At 35.6% G+C, this 22,256-nt stretch overlaps 1 protein-coding gene across 6 annotated transcripts in view; it reads right to left on the reverse strand.

Annotated features, from left to right (window-relative positions):
• LOC139994839 (uncharacterized) overlaps window positions 1–22,256 on the reverse strand; it is a 100,445-nt gene that overhangs the window by 15,480 nt on the left and 62,709 nt on the right. For all 6 annotated transcript variants that reach the window (XM_072017796.1, XM_072017797.1, XM_072017802.1 and 3 more), the window contains one exon: window positions 1,757–1,900. In XM_072017796.1, the coding sequence (XP_071873897.1) occupies window positions 1,757–1,900 (144 nt within the window). The remainder of the gene's footprint in view (window positions 1–1,756; window positions 1,901–22,256) is intronic.

The raw sequence follows: 22,256 nt of genomic DNA on the forward strand, positions 1-22,256 counted from the left end.
TAAAGATTCTGTTCCTAGCCTAAGTGCACTATAGAGCAGGTTACATTTGCTCGAGTAGAATGGACAGGGAAAATGACTGGATATTTCAGGAGCTTTTTATCGAAGAATTATCGTCAATTAAGAGAAACCGGTGATTTATTTGCTTTTCTAACGACTGGATGATCACGCTATAGGGAAAATTTTTTTCTCATAGCTTACGTAGTTTTAGCTACAATTATAGAGTAATCAAAAGTAAATTTGTAGAAGAACTAACTGCAAAGTGATTAGTGGATTGGCTGCGTGGATTCTCAGGGGATTTCGTATTTTTGCGAATAGAACTAAATAAAGACAGAATCTAGAATTTAATTCACACAGTCGGACCTGGGTAACTCGAACCTAAATGGAAGAGCTGAGATCTTCCAATTACAGAGGCTTTGTCTTACCGAAGTTTTCGAGCAAAAGAAGTTGAACAAACGAAATTTCGACGGACAGAAGCTTCGTACGAAGGCATAATTACGTTCACCTTTTTGGGAAGCGTTAGCGTTTTAAGCTTCCTCTTGGAACTCGTTTTACTCGACGTATATAAATGGAAAATTTACACAAGCGATAGGCGATGGTAATTATGCGTTCGACCGACGAAAAACGATTAGCTTCCGCGGACACGTGACAAATAATTCAAGTTGTAGTAAGTTTTATTTCGACTTCCAGAGGTCTTCGCAGCGGAGCGGAAGGGAATGGACAAAATTGCAGTCTTACAGAGGTTTCTGAGTTACAGAGGTTCTAGTTACCGAGGTTCCACTGTATAAGGAACATTTCCTTTCACTTTGGACATTTTATTTAATATTTAAATATTTCTTTGTGTTTCTACGTTTTCAGCTTTCCTGTAATTGCATAAACATTTCAGATCTAATGATCTAATGTTTCTGTCTGCAGAGCTTTCTGTTAGCAACAAGCTGACCAAGTTAAATCGGGCAAAAATGAAGGGTGAACTTTCTAGATTCTAGATGATGTTAATGAGAATGATCTCAGTGATTGAACAAGAGGAGAATGTTTCATAATTATGCACCAACAACGTCTGGTCGTAATTTGAACAGCGTCACGCTGCAATAACACAATGATTACAGGCATTATGGCCTGGAGGTTCCAGGAATCGGGGAATTAATCTGCTAATTGGACCGTTAAATTAATTTCAGGGCTGTTAGGATGATTCTGCTCATTGTCAGTTCCATGTTGCACCGTTAGACAAACCTTACATAGGTGTATTGCAAAAGCACATTTCTATTACATAAGCTTGGGCTAAGCTAATCCAAACTGATTATTGAACTCAAATTTTTATTTCTAATGCTAATTACAAACTAAATTAAGTTGAATTCGTTAGAAGGTCCCTAATTCATATGCTTGCTACAGCAAAGTATATTTTAGGCCCTGGAATTAACGGTTATATCAAACTCCTGCTACAAAAGCTGTGACATAATTTGAAAAACATGCTAAAGAATAGGGGATTCCTTAGGATTTCCTCAAGTTCTTTACAATCCCTAGATTTAGAATTCCTAGAGTTCCATAGAATTCTTCTTATAAAATGAAAATAACAAAAATGACACCTGATTCTATTTTTCACTTAGAAATTTGATTATGACGAAATTATGCATTTAATTTTATTTATTTAATTTGTTGCAAGTCGGTCCTTCTCAATTTTAAAGATGATGCTATTTTTTAGACGTGCCAGCCACTTTCGAGGCAAGTACATATGAAAGATGAATTCGAAAGAGTAGTATACCTTCTCTGCACCGTGACCCTCTGCGTTTGAAGATGATGCTCCTGAGGTAACTGGACCAGGAGCTCCATGCTACCGGCTAGCATGTCTGCTGGCGTGTCCTCGGTCACGGTTAGAACCATTCTGGATGGCCTCTCCTCTCTAGTCCTGGAAATCAATAGAAAAACGGAATTTTTCATTAGAAGAATGTTGAACCAACTGAATTAGGAATATTTTATTTTAAGAAAATTAAAATTAAAATTGAAATTGAAATTAAAATTAAAATTAAAGTTGAAATTGAAATTAAAATTAAAATTAAAATTGTAGAAAATTTGGTAGATCCTTTTCTGCATTTGATATGGAAAAAATTCCCACTTTTATTTTATAATTGAGCTAGCCTCATAAATGTACTTTTAAATGTCGTTACAAAGAGATGAAATAAAAAATGAAGATGACAAATACGATTACCGATTATAGGCAATAAATCAGAAGATGTAATAATCTTTTATTGGAATAATTATTTCTCTAATTTATATTGGAAGAAGGCACATCTATATTTCAGACTGAACTCTTAAAAAGCTAACCGTTAGTAACAAAACAAAAGAAAAGAATATCGCTGTCCACTCATACTAAACAAATGGTTGTTATGTCATTCTGCCATTTATACTGCAGACTATGTGTAAAGATAATTTGTTTTCAGTATGTTGAATAATTTTTCTTGCCACGTACTCACACGTACGCGTTCGTTTCTCATAATAATCCAACGCTAATTATAAGTGTTATTATCCTGAAATATTAAGAAGAATATTATTACAGCAGAATTGTACAGAAAATTCTAGAAAATACTCTAATTACATTTTATAACGAGCTATTGTCACAGTGTAGTTCTAGTTTAGAAATACATGTTCCTTGGATACGATGCGCACAATCCATCCTCTTTCTTCCCATTGATATTTCAGTCATCGAGCTCGTGTTTTACAAAATCATTTGCATAACAATTACAGCAGGCGATATTCTCTAAACAATCGAACGAGAAAATTTTCTTAACCTTCTCCGATATGTACGAAACGAAAGCGTGCATTTGAAACAAACGTGGCACAAATTCCCTGGGGCTTCCTCAAACATAGACCGACCAACCACACTTTCATGTTCCCATGTCATGCAGCTATTCAATGCCAGCCGTTATCATCGTGGTCGTTTCAAAACGCTATCGAATTAATCTCGATACGGATTTCATACCTCAAAATGGCACTGAACTAGTTCATGACCAGCTAACAATAGCAATCTGACCGTTAAGTGGCATAAAAGTGGCTTACAAGTACCTTTTTGACACTAATTTAATTAGACTGGTCAAATGACCGGTTTACAAATTTAATTTGAAATCACATTTCAAAATTTAATTTGAAATTTCAAAATTTAATTTCAAATTGCATTTCAAAATTTAATTTGAAATTTCAAAATTTAATTTGAAATCCCATTTCAAAATTTAATTTGAAATCCCATTTCAAAATTTAATTTGAAATCCCATTTCAAAATTTAATTTGAAATCACATTTCAAAATTTAATTTGAAATTTCAATATTTAATTTGAAATCACATTTCAAAATTTAATTTGAAATCACATTTCAAAATTTAATTTGAAATCACATTTCAAAATTTAATTTGAAATTTCAAAATTTAATTTGAAATCACATTTCAAAATTTAATTTGAAATCACATTTCAAAATTTAATTTGAAATTTCAATATTTAATTTGAAATCCCATTTCAAAATTTAATTTGAAATTCCATTTCAAAATTTAATTTGAAATCACATTTCAAAATTTAATTTGAAATTTCAATATTTAATTTGAAATCGCATCTCAAAATTTAATTTGAAATTACATCTCAAAATTTAATTTGAAATTACATCTCAAAATTTAATTTGAAATCACATTTCCAAATTTAATTTGAAATTTCAATATTTAATTTGAAATCGCATCTCAAAATTTAATTTGAAATTACATCTCAAAATTTAATTTGAAATTTCAAAATTTAATTTGAAATTGCATTTCAAAATTTAATTTGAAATTACATCTCAATATTTAATTCGAAATTATATTTCAAAATTTAATTTCAAGTTATACATTCACTGCTATTCCTTTCGTTTATTTAACTTGATATAAATTCGTATATTATCTAATTAATCAGTTTCTCAATTTTCGTTAATATATGTTAATGAATGTACAGTCTTAAATTAAATTTTGGAACCGGTCATTTGACCGAGCCTGGTAAGATTGGTGTTAAAAGTGAAACGTCACTATGTTAAGCGATTTATGCATATACATCTTTTTCGATGACCTTGAACGATAGAGTCTTGCAAACTAAATATTAGGAATTTTAATAATGTCCAAAGGTCGTGCACTGATTTGGTAATGTTGGTTTTACTTAATTATTTCAAGTAGTTCGTTGCAGATTTTTGTAGTATTTTATGTTGTTTTTTCGATTTAAGGAATTCTTAATGTTTTAATGCTTTGATATTTCAATATTCAATATTCAGTCTCTTAGTGCTTTTGTATCGCGATAGTACATTTCGTAGTTTGAAGCTTTCGCGTGTTTGCATACACCAGTATACTAGTATTTTGCTGTTTTAATACTTTGAACACGTAAACGTTTGAATATAACAATATACCAGTTGTCAGGCACATTGATGTTTGAGAAATTGCATCATTTGTCACAAGACAGACTAGGAAAACAAAAAGCGAATAATAACTATTTGGCAGCGTTAATACAAGCCATTAAAACCTGCTATTAAAAAAGTTAACTTGTCAATGCTAATGGACACCCAAGTAACGCGTACTCTGGAACGCGTGTAAGGTGATATAGTGAAACGGTGACACATGGAAGACGAAACGCGTGATAAAAAGTAGACAGTATCGTTTCCTATAACGCAATCCACTCTATTGGTCGAATAAGGTGGTCAGATCGATTACCATCTATCTGGATGCTACTGTGCTCTGGAACAAATAGACACAGGCAAACGTTTCACACGATACTCGCATACACATTGTACAACTCACATTCTACATAATATTATACACGCATAAATATGAAATTTATTGAATTTCGTACATTACTATGAATTTTATCGTAAAGAGTCAATTTCTATCAGAATCTAACATCTAGTATATAAGACTTATTAGATACAGTGGTATTCAATATCTGTGCAAAATTCTATTGTATTGATAATGCATCAACTTAATTGAATTTAATACATTTTTAATTTAGAAAAAAAAAAAAAAAGAAAAAACGATCTTATATTGAAAAATTTTTATTCTACTTTTCGACTTATTCTTAGACGAAAAGTTAGGTATTTTCCAAGTGTCTCAGAACTTTGGAACCACCTTATAGATTGCTGTTAAACCGTACAATGAAAGAAGATAAATTATAGCGCGCAGATTATACTCAAGTATCGCAGAATATAGGTTAAGATCGGGAAAACAGACAAGAAGATGTACAACTTGGAATTCAGAATCTTGAATGAACCTTATCTCAAAGTCACAGAGAAAAACCATGGTTTCATCAGTGATTTCATAAGTGACTCTCGCACATCGTTGCGACATTTGCCAATTGAATGAACGTGACTGTTGCTCGTTGAAAAGAAAACGGCTACTTGCAGCCATTTCAAATTCCTCAACGACGTCAGCTTTTCCAATACAAAGTGTCTACTAAAGCATCAAATTAAAAGAATCTTGTATTCAAACTCCTCCAACCTCTTCAAACCACATTTAACCATTCACATATTTCACAGCCTCATCCTTTAAACACTAAAAATATCTTCGAATAATTAATAGTAGTTGGTTCTGCATAAAAAATTAAACGAAAGATATAGAATAATATTTTTCTCTAGGAGTCATAATTTTCGAATAAATTGAGCTTAAAAGTTTGAGGCGTGCCACTAACTTAAACGTGCGCCATCTTTGAAATGACGTCACCAAAATAGGGCAAACCCCCAGCTTTTTATTCGATTTTCTGGATAACAGAGACGCTCGTTAAAAAAATATATCGCACGATCTTTTTCCAGTTTTTTACAGCGATTCATCCGGCACACTTGGAGCTATTCAATACATTTTTATGACGCAATTTTGTCAAGTTGACGGCTAAAACGTAATTGTTTCGACGCTCGAGGCGGAGTTTCGGTTTTCATCGGGTAACCAGGGGAAAGCAAATTGAGATCCACGCATCCATTTCGATATCAATCACTCGAGTCACGGGATAGCCGATGATTATATCGAAGGAACGGTACCGTTACATAATTCGGATCTTGAAGAGAGGCCCTTTACGTAACCGCTTACAAATGGCAAACGTAGCCACCGACCACTTGCTGCTAATTGCATATATACAACACGATCAGTCAAGTTAGTATATATAAACTAATAAACTCGTGGCACGATGAAACGTTGAATCATCGTTGTTTACGCTATCGATGAACCCAGAGGTGCATTCCCTTCTACGAATGTGCAGGAATTTCATCTGCACGAGAGAACTGACAAAAACTGTAAGCTTCAACTAAGTTAGTGGACTCGCTGCGCACATTCTTTTCTGTGGACATTTGGTATTTTCGGATTTGATGTTGGAAAGATAATGATTTTTGATGTATTTATGATTTAGGTCAATCTTGTTGCGAGCATTTTATCTTCTACGTAAATGGGGACATTTTAGGATTCCACATATCCAATATCGCTCATTAGCCATTAATTATTTTCACATTTAGGAATTCAGAAACGCAATACTATAACATAAAAATATCTACATATTTATAAGGAAATACCTAGCTATTTATACGCAAATATCTACTATACTGAAGAGCAAGGTATGCGAAAGAAATGAGCTATCGTTTACTCCTTTCATCATACCAGAGAAATACACCATAAGGATGAAGAGAATGTATGAATAACACATTATACAGTTCTCAAATTAATAAATCTTCCCCTGTCGAAGAATATCGCCACGTGCAGGCGCACGTGACTCTGTAGACGCGTCCCTACAGCAATTCGTGATAGTGGGTTGCTCAATCAGTTCCTGTGGCTGGCACGTTTTCCACCACGAGGTCTACGAAGAAAGAAGCAGTAACGAGCCGAGCAATGCGTGCCCTGGACACGCTGGACCACGGATTTAATTCCGTTCTCGCGACAGAAAGTTTAAATTAAGATGTCTGATGTATTTAAACTTCAAGGCTGTACTTATATCCTGAAAAAGGTCTGGTCCCATATAGCCAGTATTTAGTGTGAAAAGAATTCATAAAAATCACTTGCTTTCATCGTCGTCAGACGAGAATCTCCTCTGAAAGTAGCTAAAGCCACACTATATCTGTAAACATCATGTAAATAATAAGTACCAATAAACGTGAGATTATAAAACAATATTTTCTGTCTCTTCTTACTTCCTTATTCTACCATTTATCGATCCAACGTGAAATCACGAAAATCCCTAGACTAAACAGCTGTTCTCTATGTACTTCTTACGAAGGATCGATTTTTTCCAATTCCTAGTAACAGTTTTATCCTCGCAGAGGAGTTGCACGAAGCAGCAGGAATAATTGGTCCATCGACGTTTCGAGGATTACAGATTACACGCTGTGGATCGCCAGGAAAGGCACGCCGTCCTTTCAAGCGTTTTGTTACGATTCGGTTCGTTGGCCAGAACGCAGGAAATATCGATCTCTTTCTACGTTTCCTTGACCGTGGCTTCGACCAAACAGATCCCACGGAAGAGCCATGATTTATTCCCGCTAGGGGGAACTCTGGGATCGCTTGTTTTGCTGCGTTGTATCGCGAAATAGTCAGGAAGAAGTTAAAAGAAACGTATCCTGCCGGTGATTGACAAACTTTCTTCTTTTTATGGGACAAATGACATGGTTGATCGCCGGAAATTATTATTCCCATTTGTTTCGACGAACATGTTATTAGGACATGACGATCGGATTCAATCTCCTATGATAATTGAAAGGCTTAAACCTAATGAGGATTCTCATTGACAAATGATCGAAGAAATGTAATTTAAAAAATTAGAAAATTGCGTATATATTACATGTTTCTTGAACTTTTGGCGAATTCGTACAGGTTGCGTTAGCCTAACTTGTTTCTGGTCAAATCTCACCTTAAAATAATACCTAACTAGGAATAGTTAAGATTTACACAATTGGTCAGGTGCCTATTGCTTGATAAATGTTGAGAAAGGTATCTGTTATTGTTAATAATTAATAATTGGTGTTATCAGAAGAAGCTATCAGAAGTGAGATTCAGAGGAAATTGTGTATTTTTCAAAATAAGCAACAGTTACGCAATGTCATACTATTGACTGTACAGAAAAACCCCATATGAATGGGCAATGGATGTAATGGGCTATTTATCTGTAGGGATCCAAAATCCACCTTCGTAGTTCTATTATTAACAGGTAATACAGAATTGAATACACACAATGATCTAAATAGTCAGTCCCTAACTTGGAATTATATCAAGTTCCCTAATTTGCAATTACATCAATGGTGGTCAGATTACACATTTGGTCAGGAGTCTAGCAACATTGACCAGGAGAAGATACTAAACTAGCAAAACGACTTGGTTCAAGGCACTTCCTCTGCACAGTACAATTGTAAATACTCTACATAAATATTTAAAAGAACGATGAAAAATATTCCTATATGGATTGAATAAGATTTAATAGGTTGCAGGTCTTTTATGTCTTCAAATTATCGCTAAGACCACTATATGTCCTCAACTATGTCTAAAACCGCTGCAGTTATACGTTTCAATAAAAAATCTCGTTCAGTCCAGGACAATGACCGTCCATTCTCTTGATCCTGACAAGGGACACATTGACAAAATGGTCACGCACACCCATCGGACAATGCAACACGCGTTCGACAAGCAGTCTGTCTCGCAGTCCAATGCACACGTAATGAAAATCCTTAATGAGGACCTCAAAGATCCCGGTGCAATGTCGACCGTGCTTTCTGCGCACAATGCATGCACGCATTACCATTAATTCGTGTTCTCGCCCTCTTGCAACTCGACAGCAGCCTCTTATGGTTACGTAAAACGAAACACTATACCCTGGACTGTGTGTATACCTTCATGATCGCTTATGCTGAAATGACATAATTCTCTTGGAGAGACAGGATGCCATTACAGTCGTGCCATTTATTGAAAGACAAAATGGCTTTGGAATGGCTTCAAGGAAGAAACTGTATAATTCTGTTATTAAGACGCTCGTGCATTTTTAAAATTATGTTCATGCGCAAAGGTAAAAGTAAAAGCAACGTGGCATTTGTAAACTGATTATATCACTTTTTGTGGATTTTTCAGTTCCACTGCAACGTTCAATGCTTAAGAAATAAGTGATTTACGTCTTCTTCTTAATAAAAAGATGAAGCAAAAGCAGGTAAGTGATAATAAATTCTAAGGTGAATTTAGAAAAATAGTATTTGAGATATTAGAGCTTTGGTTGCCTTTATTTTCACCACTGTTATCTGTCTGATAGTTCCAGAGTTCATAAACTTCCTAGTAATTAAATCCGCTTTTTAACTATGAAATCCTATTGTTTGAAACCTTAAATCCTATCACTATTAACTAACTATTTTGAAATCCTACCGTACAAATCTCAGTATTTCCAAATAGAATTCTACCATATTCAGTCGTAACAGCTGATTGAGAATTGACATATCTAAATATAAATTCAACTGGATGAAAAATATTGAAGTAATAATTTTGTTAGAAGAATCAACGAACTCCTATTATATCCATGTATAAATTTCTGTTATAAATATTTATGAATGGATTTCTACCGTACTGGCTCATACAAATACAGAAGCTCATAAGTAGTAGCCATAAGTCTTGCGCCATAGAGTATTGAAAATAGGTGAGAATGGTGTATCGAGGATTTTTGTTTGTGATGGACGTTCATATAGGAATGTGTTTTAGAGAGCATCACGGAGAACAATTGGCTCGGTCGTTCCATTCATAATCCACAGCGATCACTGCTGTGGTAAACAGACTGGAAAGTGGTCAATACTTGTTCCACGAGCCGAGGCGATCAAACAGGTGGAGAACTAACGGGATGCGCTGTTGGAATTTAGGAAGGCCGGGGCCTCCAGCTATGGAACGTATCTCCACCTTCCATTCTTTCTTCTCTCTCTTCTTTTCTTCCTCGCTCCTTACATAATTTTCAAGGATATGCACCAGTTCCATCAATAAGCATGCAAAATCATTTTTAGCCTGATTAATCACTCCACTGAGAAGACTGTGCGGTCTTCCAATGATTTGAACGTATTCCAAGTTCAATGGCTCAACAATTTCTAACAAATATAGGAATATGAGACGTTCTGAAAAAAAAAAAAAAAAAACAGGTTCTTAACCAAAACTTGGTTTCAGAATTAAATTAGAAAATTTATAGTCAGCCTAATTAATTATACACTGAGAAGATCGTTATTCTAACAAGCTTTCATTTTGTGTCTACTAAAAACTGGTTTCAAAATATAAATAAAACAGTATTTAAAAGTTTCATCCTCCTTTTTTTTTAATACTAAAAGTATTCCTTGGTTCGCCGAGATTGGAACATAAAAATTTAGAGATGCCAGTAAGGTTAGGTTAACTTTCAATGACTTAAAATTGTTGGTTAGCATAGAAGTATAGAAAGTTTTACAAAATTGCCATTTCATTTATTAAAAGGTGCTTTTTCAGGATCATCGACTTCTTTATCGAGTTCTAAGAAATGATATCATCGGTTGGAAGGCGAGACACGCGAGTAAAGTTCGTCTTTTTTTTCGGACGCGTATCGAATTACACGGGCACCTGCGACCGAAAGATGAACGCGTCGGAGGAACGAGACTATTGTTTGCTTCGTGCAGCGAAACCCCGTGAGAATTCACGCACAATAACAGGATAACAATATACGCGTGTATTCTAGTGTCTGTTACCGAGGAAAAAATAGCACATAGTCGTTCTAATTTCTTTGGGAAGAATGTCTGCATTTTAATATGGAATGCAAATGGCATCCATTAAATTAAACCTTTTATAACCTATAAACTAAAACCTTTTTCCTTACAGTTTTTTTTTTTCTTTTCAGAAATACTGGAATTTAGAATTACAGGAGCAGCCAAAATGACTAATGTATATGACTACTGTTTGTTTCATATATTCCAAAAATGTCAAGATACGATTGATTCTTTTGTAAAATATACGACATTGTCACGAACAATATGCATAGAGGTAAATATAACGGAAAGAGTCCAAGTAACATGTAAAAGCGTACTGGACGTGATTCATTGTGGAAAAATAAGAAAGAAATTAAGGATAAAATTATTTTTATTCCCGGCTTAGTTTTCGAGAAAATCGAGTCTGAAGATTTATGAATTATACTTAAATGTGGCTAATTCCGGACTGGACAGGTCTAAACAATCGATAGAGGGTAAATCTACGTGTGACAATAAGTCGAAAATGTACAATACAATTTTTCCACAAGACGCTTTGTTTCAGAGAAAAATAAAATTGAGAATTTATGATACGCGTGCAAGCCCGATACTTGACTAAACATCTTCGAATTCAATTTCCTTGAAAACGAAGCTTCAAACGAGCAAATTTTATTCGACGCTTTCGACTTATCTTTGCGCATATAATTACCTTCTGTCGATTATTTATTCCTGTCCAACGTGGAATTAGTCATGATCAATTATACCTGATAAATATTCGAACTGGAGTTTCTCGAAAATTAAAACGAGAATGAAACAATTTTATTTCATATTTTCTTGTAATTTTCGCACAAGGAATTACCGTGCCCCGCTTTTACGTGTTATCTGGTCGGACTCTGTGTAACAACTATCGTAAATTATACAAATCAAAACCTTAGTGAACATGCTAAATGTCTCTGCTTGCGCTTTCTCTATTATTTGTTTCAATATTTACAGTGAACCACCTTGAAACAATATTTCAACGAGTACAGTTTCACGACAGCTGATTAGCATGACATCTTTTCTATTCCGGTAAAGAAACAGCAGTTTCTCGCAAAAACGTCGCGACAGTCCCCGGTATTTTCACTTACGACACCAAATAAAACCGAATGTGGGCTAATGGCCGAACGCGGGGTCTCTCGATGAAGTAGGCCTCGCGACTTAGGGTCTGCACAGATCGTTTGGAAACGAGTTTCGCGATATTCCATTTGGAGGTCCTCCGACCCACACGCGATGGAAATACCAGTCGGTATTAAAGGAAATGCTCTACATACCCAGCCGGAAAGAGGCAGAGCACAACAAGTATCAACGTGCGCTGAATATTTAAGCAGATTCAGCAATTATTCACGGATGGATAAATCTGTATTAATTCAAGACGATCCTCGTTTATGCACCTTATAAGGCGTTACAAAAGACTTTTATTCTTGCTCCGAGGACTTGTAAAATACTTTTTATCTACTCGCAATTTTTTTCTTTTTTTTTTAAGTTCAGAATGAACGATTTTGTAATTAAATAAAAAAATAATAAACGAAATGAATGTTAAATAAATTTTTAGTGGCAAATCTTCGGAAAAATATACACTTTCAAGCTTTTATGCTAGAAAGGGATCGAGATTACAATGTGGATAAATTCTCGTGAAAGTCGTATCACTTGCGAATATAATACCAAGCATTCTCCCTATTTCGATTCCATCGCCAACCATAATTGAGTTACCAAAAAAAGAGTCGGTACAAATATGGCGAACAGAAAATAAGTAACGAAGTTTCACGTTCCGTGCATCGGTTTCGATAAGTCCACGGGTAAAATCCTTTCACTGAACGACTTAATAATTTCCTCGACGCGGCAGGTCCCGAGAAATCGAGATCGTATTGTCCGGAACGAGGTGTATCGATCGGTGAATCGGTTACAAAACTATCCATTCGAAGAGAAAACATTTACGCGGCTAACAGTCTTCCCAGAAGCTACTTTTCTAATGCCCGTCCCCCTTTTTTTCTTCCTCTCTTCTTCGATCGGTCTTACTTTCCCGCAATTTGTCCGACAAATTCTAGGCTCTAACCAAATCAAACATTCGAGACGTGAGTCATAAAATTCCGCGGTTGTTTTCCTTTTTCGATAATATCTGCCTTTCATAACCTCATGAATATGATATTATAGATTACAATCTCATTAAATCGAATTAAAAGATCCTGTCTAATGGAGTTTTGTATTTGAAACTTCCGTTTCGACAGCTGATTTTACTTCGATTATCGATTTCTTGCGTCCATAACCTCAATTATACGGAGATACTAAACCACAATAAATTTATTAATTCGAATTGTGAGATTATATCTTATCGAATATTATATTTGAATAGTTCTACTATTAGAATATACGGACACACGCACACACACACACAGATGCTACAGATCGTAATATTACAAACTTAAATTGAAAGACTATTTCTGATTAAATTTCTAATTTGAAACTTTCATTTAGATCGATATTAGTTCAGCTTTGAACCCTAGTTACCGATCGAGCAACGGCCCATAAGAATTAATCTCTATTTCAACAATTATAATTTAATAAACTCTTAGGAATTGATGCAAAGTTTTAATCGTCGATATTCGAAAAAACGTGACAAATGTTAAAACTTAACAACGCGTTAACAAAGTTGATCCATTGACTAAATTACAGAAATTACAGAAAGAAACCAGACACATAGGATAATCTGTTGAATAGCATCGGACAGGTTTCTCGCACTTGTTACGGGCAAGTCTACCGAGGTCAGTTTCATTTTGCCTCTTTTTTAAAAATAACCTCTCGTATTTCTTTCGCACGTTTTATTTTATTGCCCTTAACGATGTACGTAACGGTTTATGCTCGTTCGTTCCGCGTTGTAACTCGAATATTCTTAACCCTTATTTAAACAAGAATTATGTTCAATTCTACAGCAATAATTCTTCGTTGATTGGTGTTGAACATCGCCGAATTCTCGTTCTGGCCATAGAGAATTTTAATTGCTCAATTAATTTCACGGAAGACGCGAATTTTGCGGTCGGTAAAACAGCTTTAATAAAACGGGAGAACGAAATGTTTCAAATACCTGCGCGCGCATTTCTAACCCGTCACGCTATAAATATAACAAAAAGATCGAGTAATAGTTTTTAATTCGCAATCAGTTGCAGGGGAATTTAAAAAGGCGAGAATCTTGATTTCACTGGTTGGATGAATTTCGTATTCTCCTCAGAACTTCCGCCTGTTTTACGCTCTTTTTGTGCGACGTTGTATGGAAATGGCTATGCCCTTGTATGTGGGACGGAGGTTCCACGAAAACGGACAGACAGACAGCGAGACAGACGGACGAGGACACGAACCTGACCTCACCAAGAACGAGACGATACAACTTTCAGGAGCTCGTAAAACAACACTGGCGACCTCGAGGTGAAGAAGCTTCTTTGAGTTCACCGAACTTTCTCTGTTCTTCCTCTCTTTTTACTCGGCCGATCCATTTATACACTGCCGGAAGAGGATAGGTTCGAACAACAATAATAAAAACGTGACCTTTTAAAATTGTAATCCTATATTTATCCACATTAACCAAAGCCTTATTTTCATATAGCGCGATAAAAAGATTTATTCCTACGTCTGAAGATCTGCCTGATAAAATTTCCTATAAAATTAATTGTAACTAAAGATCCTCACGACATATAGGTTAAGTATTCAGGCATTAGGCTAATTGAAAAATTTAATAAAAAATTAGGAACATTTCTTAAATTGCAAGGAGTAGTTCTAATTACGAGACTATCTAACCTAATTCAGACATGTCAGATCTCATTTTTATTCGATAATGGAATCCATCGTGGAATTAGGAGAATCCCTTTAATTGCATTGAGCCTGTTAGCGTTATTTGTTCCCTACTGGAGAAGACTTCTATACTAATGACGGCCTATTTTCCCACATATTTTCCCACCGTTCACTTTCCTACAGGTCAAGCTGAGATTCGTTATCGCGAATCGATCGATGGCCGACTGTAATAGAAACTCTCCCTACATTGTAACGATCGATCTCGCAGTGAATTTCACGACGGTATCGGTTTCAAGTTGATCTCAGGACGAGGCCACAAATCGTAAGTCCGTGTCTTTCACTGGACACGCGCCATTTTTTCTTTTTCTTTCTCTTTTTGTTTCTCGAATGTGGCAATATTTCCATTCCACTTAATTACGTTCCGCATCGATGGGACCGGCGTAAGTCGATACTCGTCTCGGTAATCGATCCGTGATCGCTTCGATTTTCGATTCCACATGCGCATGAGCACATGTTCGCGATATGTTAACTCCGAAGACTATCTTAACAGGAAGCTCGTTCTTCTGTCCTTCGAAAGAACATGTTTATCGGTGGAATGCGAATGACACAACTACATTGTGGATAAGAATTAAAAATATTATGCCGCGGATAACATGATATCGCGTTTTTTTTTATCGTTAACTCCAACAGTTAAAATACTCATAATCTCGGTTTCCATAACTGGGTCACTGAGAATCCCAACTTCTACAATTTAACAACAGCAATTGAAAATCGACGTCATAGGGTACACCAAAATGTGGTTTTGGCCCAGGTAATAAATTATCTGGCGCCATCTCTGACTAATAAGTCCTGTATCTAACCTATAACTGGTTTTTAAACAGATACACTGTACTACCATCGTACCACACAGTACAAAATACTGTTAGAGACAAATAATCGGTTTTAGACTATCTTTTAACTTGTCTACTCGATGCTAGTATTGGACATATTATATGAAGGTTCAAAGGACAGCTGGCTCAATAATAAGACTTGACGGCACAATCTATTACAATTAGCATGTTTTGGTCTGCATGATACATAGTTGGTACATAATCATGCCAGACACGTGCAAATCATTAAGGTTGGTCATAAAAGATGGAGGACCATGAATTGGTTCTTTTGTACTCTTCTTTCTTGGGTTATATAAGCTGTATGTATGTTCTGTTACAGTAATCAAGACTCAACCGGTATTATCTCTTTTATAAACACATCAAACGTAATTTTTGTTAATTGTACGTTCTATAGAGAGAAAGTAGGCATTGGTGAAGCAATCTCCAAGAGGTATATCTTTCGATAATGCCAGGAACATCCTATCATTATGCAAAATAAAGACCTAACCTACGCACACCTGTGGCTTATTCTAATAAATTTCTTTTTCTTTTGTGTTTTTATGTACACCATTAGCTGAAATCGGTAAATGTTGTATAAAATCTATAGAACAAGGAATTCTGTCCAACCCTCTCTTGTCTTTATTGGAAGGAATAAATGGACGTTTGACACCCAGGTTAAATACCGACGAAAGCTATTATTCGTAATTACCAAGGAAAAAATTCCCACCGGAGATTTCTCAAGCAAAGACCTCTCTCGATCGATCTCCGTCGTTTGCCTTTTTTCCCTTTTCGATCTTTCCACCGTTTACGAGCAAATTACATAACGTACGATTACGCAACACGCGTAACTCCAAAGAGGACGCGATGCACTTTGCCAATACGGCCCGGCTGTGATTCCTTTTTGTCATACACCGCCATCGAGTAATTGTAATCGCGATATCTATACGATTGCACGTTCCGAGACTCTAGGCATTATATTTCCCTCCTTCAGAGACTGCTGTCTCAAGATAGGAAGTCGTGAAGATACATATTTTTTTGACAACGACAATGTTATATAACGCAAATTTCGCCAAACTTTTACTCTTCTAAACCTTTAGACTCGAAGACTTTCAAATGTCTAAACTTTCAGATTTCAAAGTTTCCAAAACTTTCGAATTTTCTGACCTCCCAATATTCAGACATTCCGATTATCAAATTCCCAAACTTTCAGACTTCCAAATTTTCAAATTTGCAAGCTTCAAGCTTCCACTAACCCCAACCTAACCTCAACCTAATCCCAACCTAACCCCAATTTCTACGGTTTCGAATCTCCGAATTCTCGAAGCTGCAGACATCACATTTTACCAACATTAGGCTTAATTAAGGAATTAAATTTCCCTTTTCGACGTGTCTCTCAATATCCGTCACCCTGGAACAGGAACTTACGGCGAAATCCACTTTTCCTGAAGATACTAATAATTCAAAATGACCAAGAATCAATTCTTAAACGTCGCTTTATAAGATTACAGTGCCTTTTCATCGAAGGCAGTACTTTTAGCGCTAATGGCTGGCCATATTACTCATTCTAATAACATTTAACTGGATCTGGTTTACTGAACGTCGACAAACTTTCTTGCAGGAAAGAAACGCGAGTGGCCATCGCTGCATGAAATACGAGCATTCACGAAGTTACTTGTTCAAGCATGTAAGTCGACGTAATCGTTGCTTCGTGACGTAAGAGGACGTAATTTCGTCGAATAACGGTGTTTAATTTAATGACGCCATTAGGGACGATACATATAACGCGATCGTGGCGCTTTGTGTCTCCTCCATACTCATTCCTACCACTTTTTCTTTCTGTTAGGCCAACATTTTTATCAGCCAATTATTCTGTTGCAATTGCCACGGTTTCGTGGCATCTGATTTGTTGTAATGTAGTGTACAACGTCTGTTAAGCAATTCTGATTAGTATTGCGTGAAACGTATAACATAACTGCTACGTTGCATTTGTTTTTACCATGTGCGTGATAACCAGATTAATTATTTATGATCATATTAAAGATATCTACGAGCATCTATCCTATTAAAGGCGTTCTGTTAATGCAGCACTGCATTTATTTATTAATGTGAAATTTCTCGAGTCCCCGAACATTAGGCTTTCCAAGTATTAGAATTCCAAAATATTAGCACTGTCAATTATTGGTGTTACGTTCGGCGACCCTTTACATAAACTAGAATCTGTTCCTCGGTCAAGACGGCCACTAACTGTGCAAATTAGTCAATGTTTTGTTCAGTCATCAGTTGTAACTTACTATTTACACGTCTCTGAGAATACGTCTATAGCACGACGCGTAACTATTTATATCTACCAAGTTGTTGGAAAGAAGTATATATTATAACCTGTTACTTCAGTGTTATAATCAGTCAAGCATCTCTATTATCCTAATCGAAATAGGGGATCCACCAATTCGTGGCGTCGATTATCTAATCGCAAGGAGAATTTACGACTCTCGTTGACGCGATCTACCGCGAACGATCGAACAATTAGAATTCCCACATATTAGAGTTCTCTAATATTAATATTCCCTATTCTCTGATGTTAATATTTTCGAATATTACAGTTGCCAAATATCAATACTCCGGAATATTAGAGTTCCTAAACGTCAATGCTCCCAAATATTAGAATTCCCAAACGTTGATGCTCTCCAATATTGGAGTTCTGAAATATTAATGCTCACGAATTTTAGAGTTCTGAAATATTACAGTCCCTAAGTATTAGAGTTCTGAAATATTACAGTCCCTAAGTATTAGAGTTCTGAAATATTACAGTCCCTAAGTATTAGAACTCTCAAATATTAGAGTTCCCAAATATTAGAGTGCCCCAATATCAACACTCTCGAATATTAGAGTTCTCAAATATTAATGCTCACGAATTTTAGAGTTCTGAAATATTACAGTCCCTAAGTATTAGAACTCTCAAATATTAGAGTTCCCAAATATTAGAGTGCCCCAATATCAACACTCTCGAATATTAGAGTTCTCAAATATTAATGCTCCCGAATGTTAGAGTTCTGAAATATTACAGTCCCTAAGTATTAGAACTCTCAAATATTAGAGTTCCCAAATATTAGAGTGCCCAAATATCATCACTCTCGAATATTAGAGTTCTCAAATATTAATGCTCCCGAATGTTAGAGTTCTGAAATATTACAGTCCCTAAGTATTAGAACTCTCAAATATTAGAGTTCCCATACATTATAGTTCTCTAATATTAAAGCTGACAAATGTTAATGTTCCCGAATATGAGTTCGCAAATATTAATTTTGAAAAATTTGTTGCTGCAAAATATGTTCAGATATTTTCAGTTACTAAATATTAATTGGAATTTTTCATTTGCAAATTTTCTACGTTGGAATATTCTTATACGCACTCTACTGTGCTTATGTTAGATTGCCTTAGTTGAATCGTGTTAATTTCTTCAATTTCCAGGTAATTTCCTGGCACATATTCTGACCACCTCGAGCGTAAAAAATAAGTCGGCACTCGCTTCCTAACACGTTCTGGTTGGCTTCTTTTAACGAAAGTAACAGAAAACATTTTATAGAAAATAAAATGTACGCCCATGGATTTATGTAACTCCCGGCAGTAGGTGAATCAATAATAACGATCCAGCCGTTCGTTTCTCTCGTTGATTACAATTGAACATAAACCTGCAACCAACACCGAATCGAATTTACAATTTAATACGCCGTTTCGTATCACGTAAGATCATCTTTCAGCGCTACAAATGGTTGGTTTCGGATTTCTAAGTTTCCTTCCAACTTACAAACTTTTAGATTCACAGCCATATGAATTTTCGAATCGCCAAGCTGTTGAAAATTTTAATTTCGTATTTTGCTGCGTTCACATCCTTAGTCTTTTAAATTTCCAGTTCTCTAAATCTTCAATCTTTCAAACCTTCTGTCAAACTTTCACTCTTACAAATCTTAAATTGTACAATTTGTCAAATTGTCAGTTTTTAAAGTTTCCAATCCTCCAGATTCTCCAACTAGCAAATTTTCAATTTTTCAGACTTTCAGGTTTTCACTTCTCTACCCTTCGAACTTCTAATTTTTCACATTTTCAACTCTGTAATTACATGCTTCCTTTCTCCACACAGTCGCTAATCAAAGAGTTAAAAGATCAACGACGAAGATATTAGTCTGTTATTATATTTAAATTCTCTTAAGCTGTGTAACATGTTGCGAAATGTTGTTGCGTCTGATATACAAGATATCCAATATTCTTGATCCACTTGTTGGTCCATCTCTTTGTTGGATGGGAAGAAACGTAGCGGAGGAATTATTTCTGCAAGAGAGTGCAATCTTCCTGCCTTTGATCTTCGCCATGAGCGATACTGGAACGGTATTAACAGGCAGAGAGACGTCCACAGTTCGGTATTTAATTTCTGTTCCTAGTTTAATAAACCTGTGCGAGCGAAGGAGCAGCAGCTATTGTTTTAAGAAGACGGTAATACACTTGCACAACTTCCACCAAGAAACTCGATCCTCGTCACAGGCTGTTCTCACCTCTGGGAACTCGGGCACAATTGTGCAGGAGCGTTTCTCAAGGAAGACTTTCCAAGTCCAGATCAAGGAGGTGGCGAAAAGAAGCCAGATAATCGAGAGCCAGAGTATTCTGGTCGAGTCTTTTGTTAAGAATTCTCAGTTCTGACATTGGTTTTAGTTGATCTTAATCGTGGTATTATTCCAAAGACATTTGGCAAGAATTGAAGTTTATTTTTTGTGTCTACCACTTACATCACCAGGACATTAAGATTTAAGAGATGTCCCTAAGTTTCATTTAATTTCATCAATTGTTCAAAAGACCAAATATCTAATGCAATTAAAGAGATTCATCTGATTCCATGAGCAAAGCTCATTACTGTTCCATTGAAGGAGCTAAAGTTATTTCTTGTGTCTACCACTTGAGTTTGTGCTCAGGACATTAGGATTTAAGAGGTGCCTCTAAGTTTCATTTAATTTCATCAATTGTTCAGATAACTAAATGTCCAATGCAATTAAAGAGACTCATCTGATTCCATGAGCAAAGCTTGTTACTGTTCCATGGAAGGAGCTAAAAGTTATTTCTTGTGTCTATCATTTAGGTCAGGACATTAGGATTCAAGAAACCCCCCTAAGTTTTCTTCAACTTCATCAATTGTTCAGATAACTAAATGTCCAATGCAATTAAAGAGACTCATCTGATTCCATGAGCAAAGCTTGTTACTGTTCCATGGAAGGAGCTAAAAGTTATTTCTTGTGTCTATCATTTAGGTCAGGACATTAGGATTCAAGAAACCCCCCTAAGTTTTCTTCAACTTCATCAATTGTTCAGATAACTAAATGTCCAATGCAATTAAAGAGACATCTGATTCCATGAGCAAAGCTCAATACTGTTCCATCGAAGGAGTTAAAAGTTACTTCTTGTGTCTACAATTGAGGTCTGTGCTCAGGACATTAGGATTTAAGAGGTGCCCCTAAGTTTTCTTCAACTTCATCAATTGTTCAGATAACTAAATGTCCAATGTAATTAAAGAGACTCATCTGATTCCATGAGCAAAGCTTGTTACTGTTCCATGGAAGGAGCTAAAAGTTATTTCTTGTGTCTATCATTTAGGTCAGGACATTAGGATTCAAGAAACCCCCCTAAGTTTTCTTCAACTTCATCAATTGTTCAGATAACTAAATGTCCAATGCAATTAAAGAGACATCTGATTCCATGAGCAAAGCTCAGTACTGTTCCATGGAAGGAGTTAAAAGTTACTTCTTGTGTCTACAATTGAGGTCTGTGCTCAGGACATTAGGATTTAAGAGGTGCCCCTAAGTTTCATTTAATTTTATCAATTGTTCAGATGACCAAATGTCTAATGCAATTAAAGAAATTCGTTTAATTAGCTGATCCAATTCCCACTACTATGGATTTATTAACAAATAAAGCAGTTGCCTAATTGGGGCACCAAAATTTAGAGACAAGCCCTTTCAATTTAAAATTTCATTCTAACATGAGAATGTCTATATAACGTTATTTATTCGATATAGTGGTTGCTCCTGTTGTGTGATTCAATATGCTAAAGTCATGATCTTCCAACGCAGCAAATTACTAAGTTCACGGTGAACACATATTAATCGCCGAGTTCATGTAACAAGGTTGTCAGCAGCACAATTACGTAGGATAAAACAATCGTCATCTATAAATATCTTAGTAACCAAACAATGGCACCTACACGCCTCATTAACATTAATCCCAGACAAATCAGTATTCTTAATGCGTCGCTGCTAACCTTCGGATTATAGTCTCTGTACTCGCTCTGTACTTCAATAAGATTATTACCTGCTCACGTTGCACGAGCTGAATTCCGACCCCATCATTAAAATCCACCGATAAAAGCGTAAATTCTGAAATGGCAGTACCATAAGTTTTTAAGCTGTGATGCCCAAGCGTCCGAGTTGAATCTGAACGTTATAATTTTTAATTCACTTTTAATTCGTTTTTAAGTAGCAAGTGGAGATTTTTCTGTCAAAAAGCCGATGACATTTTTCTACAACTAACATAAGTAGTATTAATATGTAACACTTCCATTTAATTATCGATTTTTTTATTTGCTGCTTTTTTTATTTTTTGGTCTTGGCCTTCAAATGTTCAAAAGATCTTAAAATCGACGAATACATTTTAGCGTCCGCTAGACTTGCAATTTAAACAGCAAATTGTAACAACTTTTTCCACATGACGAGTATACTCGTCGTAAAACGAAATATTGCCGTTTCTTCATCACGAGTATACTCGTCAGAAACAGCTAACTAGGGAACTGTGTTATAAGGCGGATATTCGTATTTGACATGTTATTTTCGAAGAAATATAGGTAAGGATC

This window comes from Bombus fervidus, chromosome 15 (genome assembly GCF_041682495.2).
Source record: "Bombus fervidus isolate BK054 chromosome 15, iyBomFerv1, whole genome shotgun sequence".
NCBI classification, from domain to species: Eukaryota; Metazoa; Arthropoda; class Insecta; order Hymenoptera; family Apidae; genus Bombus; species Bombus fervidus.